The 7,715-nt window shown below is 35.1% G+C and overlaps 1 protein-coding gene across 1 annotated transcript; it reads left to right on the top strand.

The window, feature by feature from the left end:
- Positions 1 to 1,732: 1,732 nt before the first annotated feature.
- Positions 1,733 to 7,389, top strand: LOC112025115 (transketolase, chloroplastic). The gene is given in 7 exon segments (XM_065776133.1): positions 1,733 to 1,893; positions 1,988 to 2,270; positions 3,174 to 3,322; positions 3,424 to 3,577; positions 6,184 to 6,199; positions 6,431 to 6,992; positions 6,994 to 7,389. Coding segments are annotated over 7 exon segments (1,701 nt in total). The 3' UTR covers positions 7,370 to 7,389.
- The last annotated feature ends 326 nt before the right edge of the window (positions 7,390 to 7,715 follow it).

Consider the following 7,715-nt stretch of genomic DNA (forward strand, 5'->3'; position numbering starts at 1 on the left):
TGTTGAGGACAAAACGTATAATTAAAAAAAAAAAAAAAAAACACTATATATCAATTTTTCTTAATTGTTAATTGATTTGAAAACAAGGCTATTCCAAATCAACATTTTACCTATTTAGGTAAAATAAACTTAAATGGTAAAGAACCACTTTCATATAGAACCAAAAGCTATAATATAAAAATTATATCCCTGCACTTTTCTCTTCTCAAAATAAGTGCATGGAAAAGTGAATAAATCAAATAAGCTTAAATGGTTAAGAATCATTTTCATATAGAACCAAAAGCTATAACATAAAAGTTATATCCCTGCACTTTCTCTTCTCAAGATAAATGAAAAAGTGAATTCTCGTGGATTATGGCTTCCTCTATTTTAGGATTTTGGTTGAAGTAGAGCCAACTCAACATCTTTCTCTTTGGCATGCACAGCACGTATAGACCAATGCGACGCCCAACACAGCTTCAGAGTTCAGACACAACATCGCACCTTTGACCCTAACATTCGCCACATGCATGTAACTTAGTTAGCTTTCTCAGTTCAGCTTATTCAACAGACCTGTCGACAAAAGCTTATTCTTCACATTGTCCACGCATCGCTTATCAACCAATTCCTGAAATGATTCGTCGTCTAGCTCTGTGTCATTGTTTTGGTTTGATAGTTTGGATGGGAAGCTTGTTTGAGCTCTTCAAGGCAAGAGAGGGTGTGGGATTTTGTTTATGCTAGAATGGTTGGATTTGAGGCAACTATATGGTTTGAACCGAGTTGGGAGTGTATTGATTTTGTTGTTATTATTACTTTGGGTAGTAAATTTGGTGGGAAGGAGAGGAAGAGATGGGTGAAAGAGAAGTGAAGAGAGAGTCATGGAGGAGAATTGGTTAGTTTCTCTTTGTTTTTGTGCGTGTTAGAGAGAGAGAGAAAGAGAGGTGAAGCTTGTTGGAGATGAGAAAGAGGGTGGTGATTGCTAGAGGTAGAAGCTGAACTGAGAGAGAGGAGTTAGCTTTTGTCGACAGGTCTGTTGAATAAGCTGAACTGAGAAAGCTAACTAAGTTACATGCATGTGGCGAATGTTAGGGTCAAAGGTGCGATGTTGTGTCTGAACTCTGAAGCTGTGTTGGGCGTCGCATTGGTCTATACGTGCTGTGCATGCCAAAGAGAAAGATGTTGAGTTGGCTCTACTTCAACCAAAATCCTAAAATAGAGGAAGCCATAATCCACGAGAATTCACTTTTTCATTTATCTTGAGAAGAGAAAGTGCAGGGATATAACTTTTATGTTATAGCTTTTGGTTCTATATGAAAATGATTCTTAACCATTTAAGCTTATTTGATTTATTCACTTTTCCATGCACTTATTTTGAGAAGAGAAAAGTGCAGGGATATAATTTTTATATTATAGCTTTTGGTTCTATATGAAAGTGGTTCTTTACCATTTAAGTTTATTTTACCTAAATAGGTAAAATGTTGATTTGGAATAGCCTTGTTTTCAAATCAATTAACAATTAAGAAAAATTGATATATAGTGTTTTTTTTTTTTTTTTTTAATTATACGTTTTGTCCTCAACATTTGCCTCATGTTTCAATATGCTCCATATTTTTTGAAATGTTACATTTTAGTATTATACATTTAAGTTTGTGAAAAAAAATGTTCCTCTTGTTTTAATTAATTTTGTTCTGGGAGATTTTGGTCTTTAGTGTCGTCACTGATGCTTTAAATACCTTCAGTGATATTATTAGCGATGNCAAAAAAAAAAAAAAAAAAAAAAAAAAAAAAAAAACTGTTCTTGATAATAGGCCCTCTTGGACAAGGTGTAGCGAATGCAGTCGGTCTAGCCTTAGCAGAAGCTCACTTAGCAGCAAGATTCAACAAACCTGATGCTATTCTTGTTGACCATCGGACGTAAGTATAAAAATTAGTTCCTTTTAACTCGGACAAAAAAATTTGAAATAGCATGATATGTTGTCTTTGAGAATCTATTGATTTGTCAATGCAGATATTGCATCATGGGTGATGGTTGTGCCATGGAAGGCATATCTCATGAAGCTGCATCCTTGGCTGCTCATTGGAAGCTTAACAAGCTTACACTAATATATGATGATAATCATAATACCATTGATGGACCGACAACCTTAGCATTTTCTGAAGATATATCTACTCGATTCAAGGCTCTTGGTTGGAATACAATCACTGTGGAGAACATACACAGTAATATGAATTCATTCAAGGATGCCCTCTGTTCTGCTTTCAGTGAAAATGAGAAACCGACTTTCATCAGGGTCTGTAATCTAGTAGAGAAGAATTTTGTTACTTCATCTTGGCATCATAAACTTACTGATTATTCTCATAATTTTAAATTTACTCACTAAATGGATAAAGTTTTGCAATATTTTGTGAATTGAACAAACTGTTAAAAATCAACACTAACTCTCTTATCTCTAGAGACTTCTAAAAACTTCTTGAAACTCTTAGAACGTCTCACACATTCTCTAGAACATTCTCTTGCATTCCGGGTTTCTTTATGAGATGTCTCTCTTTAGTTCTCTAGAGACTTCTATCTAGAACTAAAACTCAGCCACATGTTTATAGAATAGTCTAGAAGCTTGGTAAATAAAGTATTTAAAAAGAAGAAGCTAGAAGCTTCAAGTTGGTTTCCTAACCAACATACACCTATTATAAATAGATGTGGTGGTATGTGAAGTATTGTGTGTGAGACATGTGAGACTAGAGAGAGGTGTGTGAAGTGAAGTGATGAGTGTCATAAAGCACCAAGTGAGAGATGGGTGAAGAGGTGAAGTGTGTGCCATAGGTAGCAAGTGTGTAGAGTGAAATAGAGTCAATAGCTAGTGTGTGTAGGTGTCTAGAAATGAGGTGTGTGTGCAAGTGGATTTGGTGAGTATGTGCTGTGTTTGCAGTGCATTAGTGTCAGTGTATTGGAGTCAAGCATTAGTGCTTGTAAAGTGTTGTAATTCAAAGAGTTAAGTTTTTAAATAAAAGTTCTCTTGTTTAGTTATTTGTTCAATAATCTAAAGTTAAAGCTTCCGCTAACTCAACACAAACTATATATATTTAAGTAGTAACAGATTATTGTAGCATGCTTTGACATTGAACCTCTTACTGCTAATTTTTTCTATTCAACTCGTTTGATAATTTATTTTCCTTTTCTTTTTTCCTCTCTCCAGGTGAAGACACTAATAGGAAAATTGTCTGGGAAGGAAGGAACATCGAAAGCTCATCATGGTACCTTCGACGAAGATGATACCAAAAAAATGAGACAAAAAGTTAATTGGAGTGATCGTGGGCCATTCCATGTCCTTCCTATGGTGTATAGGTTTGGGTTTTTGAACTTATATATAATGCTTTAGAGCAATTTAATTTCCACCACAAGGGGAAGAAATCTATTATATAAGTTTCCTTATTACTTTGTTGCAGGGAGATGCAAATTCAAACAGACCATGGAGAAAGACTGGAGGAGGAGTGGTACTCTAAGCTTAACTACTACCAAAGTAAATATCCAGAAGAGTCTGTAGAATTTAAAATTCTCCTCAATGGAGGTCTACTTCCTGGCTGGGAGAGTTCATTGCCGGTAATTTTTTTCACACAACTTCAAATGAGAGAAATCACTTGGTATCTTTGAGATAGAGTACGTTAGACATTGATCATTTGTTAAAATAATGGTTATGTTATTAAATTCACACTTTCCTAAAAATTTAAACTTTTGGTATAATTGATAATTTATCATACTATCAAATTATGTGATCCTAAATTAAAATGCTATCTCTATTCTATATTCCATTTAAAAATTCCACATATTGGCTCCACTTATTGAGGAGAGTGCGTGCGAGAGGAAGTGTTAAAATAATGATTAAATTGATATTAACTTAACTATTTCTTGAATGTTCCTGCTTCTTTAAGTATATTCCACCTCAAAAAGATTTATTATAGCATAATTGTGTGAATTTACAAGCCTGTTATTGTTATGGTCTCACAGAAATGGTCTGCATCACTACCTACTTTGCATCCAGAGCCAAAGTCAGAAAAGAAAAAGAGAGAAGGTGATGGTACGGTCGGGGTTGGTGGGTCTCTCTCATACATGATGTTCAAAATCTGGTAGTTTTAGATATGATCTTCCAAGTCATAGCCAATTTTTTTCATTATCTTCTCAACAACAACAACAACAACAACAACAACAGACATAGATTTGAAGATTCTTTTTCCTAAGGAAAAAATCGAAAAGAAAGATGAGAGCTAAAAGGATGGCATATATTGTTTAAGAAATATGATCTCCCTCTTATGGCAATAAGATTGGTCTTCGTAGCATGTGTTTATGTTGCCATATTTTATACAATGTGGCCCATGCCACCTCAATTCCTATTACAAGATGGGCACCCCATGTTTCTTAATTGACTAGTCTGTATAGTGTATAGTACAACTGTAGTAAGTCCCGAACGAAAGGAAAGCTGCACACTACAGAGCATTTGCTGATTTTAACTATTGAAAAGTTGTACTAATATTCAAGAGAATTCTTGATTGAAAATTATTATAGTTACTATTAATTTACTAAAAAATATTTATAAACTGTTATAATAATGAATATTTTTTATAAACTGTCATGATAATGAATGTGAATGATGTTAAATTAATGACATTATAAATAATTTTTTATATTGTGTTTAAAAACTCACACATTCTCTAGAACATTCTCTTGCATTCCGGGTTTCTCTATAAGATGTCTCTCTTTAGTTCTCTAGAGACTTCTATCTAGAACTAAAACTCAGCCACATGTTTATAGAATAGTCTAGAAGCTTGGTAAATAAAGTATTTAAAAAGAAGAAGCTAGAAGCTTCAAGTTGGTTTCCTAACCAACATACACCTAGTATAAATAGATGTGGTGGTATGTGAAGTATTGTGTGTGAGACATGTGAGACTAGAGAGAGGTGTGTGAAGTGAAGTGATGAGTGTCATAAAGCACCAAGTGAGAGATGGGTGAAGAGGTGAAGTGCGTGCCATAGGTAGCAAGTGTGTAGAGTGAAATAGAGTCAATAGCTAGTGTGTGTAGGTGTCTAGAAATGAGGTGTGTGCAAGTGTATTTGGTGAGTATGTGTTGTGTTTGCAGTGCATTAGTGTCAGTGTATTAGAGTCAAGTATTAGTATTTGTAAAGTGTTGTAATTCAAAGAGTTAAGTTTTTAAATAAAAGTTTTCTTGTTTAGTTATTTGTTCAATAATCTAAAGTTAGAGCTTCTGCTAACTCAACACAAACTATATATATTTAAGTAGTAACAGATTATTGTAGCATGCTTTGACATTGAACCTCTTAATGCTAATTTTTTCTATTCAACTCGTTTGATAATTTATTTTCCTTTTCTTTTTTCCTCTCTCCAGGTGAAGACACTAATAGGAAAATTGTCTGGGAAGGAAGGAACATCGAAAGCTCATCATGGTACCTTCGACGAAGATGATACCAAAAAAATGAGACAAAAAGTTAATTGGAGTGATCGTGGGCCATTCCATGTCCTTCCTATGGTGTATAGGTTTGGGTTTTTGAACTTATATATAATGCTTTAGAGCAATTTAATTTCCACCACAAGGGGAAGAAATCTATTATATAAGTTTCCTTATTACTTTGTTGCAGGGAGATGCAAATTCAAACAGACCATGGAGAAAGACTGGAGGAGGAGTGGTACTCTAAGCTTAACTACTACCAAAGTAAATATCCAGAAGAGTCTGTAGAATTTAAAATTCTCCTCAATGGAGGTCTACTTCCTGGCTGGGAAAGTTCATTGCCGGTAATTTTTTTCACACAACTTCAAATGAGAGAAATCACTTGGTATCTTTGAGATAGAGTACGTTAGACATTGATCATTTGTTAAAATAATGGTTATGTTATTAAATTCACACTTTCCTAAAAATTTAAACTTTTGGTATAATTGATAATTTATCATATTATCAAATTATGTGATCCTAAATTAAAATGCTATCTCTATTCTATATTCCATTTAAAAATTCCACATATTGGCTCCACTTATTGAGGAGAGTGCGTGCGAGAGGAAGTGTTAAAATAATGATTAAATTGATATTAACTTAACTATTTCTTGAATGTTCCTGCTTCTTTAAGTATATTCCACCTCAAAAAGATTTATTATAGCATAATTGTGTGAATTTACAAGCCTGTTATTGTTATGGTCTCACAGAAATGGTCTGCATCGAGTCCAAATCTTCTGTCCCACTTTTCTTGCTCTACTCTATACTCCACCAATAAATACTTGCCACGTGTTCACCTAATTAATTAAATACTACTATCAATTAATAACTGTAGTATTAATAAGTCAATAATGATAGTATTTAATTAATTAGGTGAACACATGACAAGTATTTATTGGTGGAGTATATAGTGGAATAGGAAAAGTGGGATAGAAGATTTGGACTCGTTTGCATCAGAACCAGTAGATGCTGCTCGTGGCCACTCAGAGAAGTGCTTAAACCAGCTTGCCAAGGTGCTTCCAGGACTAATCGGTGGAAGTGCAGACCTTGCAACATCTAACAAAGCTTATCTCCACAATTTCGAAGACTTCAGCCAGCCCAACTCCCCATGGGGCCGCAACATCAGGTATGGAGTTCGTGAGCACTCAATGGCCGGAATTTCTAATGGTCTTGCATTGCATGGAAGCGGTCTCATACCATTTGCAGCCACTTTCCTTATATTTTCTGACTACATGAAAAATTCAATCCGACTCTCTGCTTTAAGCAAAGCCGGAGTCATCTATATCATGACACATGACTCAATTGGTCTTGGGGAAGATGGCCCAACTCACCAGCCAGTGGAACAACTTGCTGGCCTCCGAGCTGTGCCACGGCTTCTAGTTTTCAGGCCTGCTGATGGCAACGAGACTGCTGGAGCTTACAAAATGGCTGTTGCAAACCGGGATGTTCCTAGTCTTATTGCACTATCAAGGCAAAAAGTGGCAGCACACTTGGAAGGAACATCAGCAAGTGGAGTTGAAAGTCATAGTGAGTGATAATTCTGGGAATGATTTGCCAGAAATAATGTTGATTGGTACTGGATCCGAGCTATGCCTTTGTGAAGGGAGTGCCAAGATGTTAAGGAAAGAAGGGAGGAGAGTGAGGGTGGTTTCACTAGTGTGTTGGCGGCTCTTTGATCAACAGCCAAAGGAGTATGTCTTGCCACCAAGAGTTTCAAAGCGAGTTAGTGTTGAGGCTGGCTCACCAATGGGTTGGAGGGAGTACGTGGGCGGACAAGGTTGGGTGATTGGAGTGGAGGATTTTGGAGCTAGTGGGGCTTATTTGGATACGTTTAAGAAGTTTGGTTTTACTGAAGAAAATGTTACTAGGGTCACTAAGTCCTTGTTATGTGATTAGCAACTGTTGTTGTTGGTTTTTTTTTTTTTTTTTTTTTAATTAATACCATACATGATATTAATTTTTTCCTTTAGTCCTTGTTATGTGATTAGCAACTGTTGTTGTTGGTTTTTTTTTTTTTTTTTTTTTAATTAATACCATACATGATATTAATTTTTTCCTTTATCATCAAGTTGATACGCCAATTGGTTTTGGTAGAGATTGGAATCAAATTTTGGTGTATTATTCAACAACAAGAAACTTTACGAATTAAACGAATTAGAATCCACAAATGGTATTAAAGAGATAATGCATTGGGGAGACTCCAATTGAGTAGTTAATAACATATAGGAACACTTGACCCAAA

The sequence above is a fragment of the Quercus suber genome, unplaced genomic scaffold (assembly GCF_002906115.3).
Source record: "Quercus suber isolate HL8 unplaced genomic scaffold, Cork oak 2.0 scaffold_129, whole genome shotgun sequence".
NCBI lineage: Eukaryota > Viridiplantae > Streptophyta > Magnoliopsida > Fagales > Fagaceae > Quercus > Quercus suber.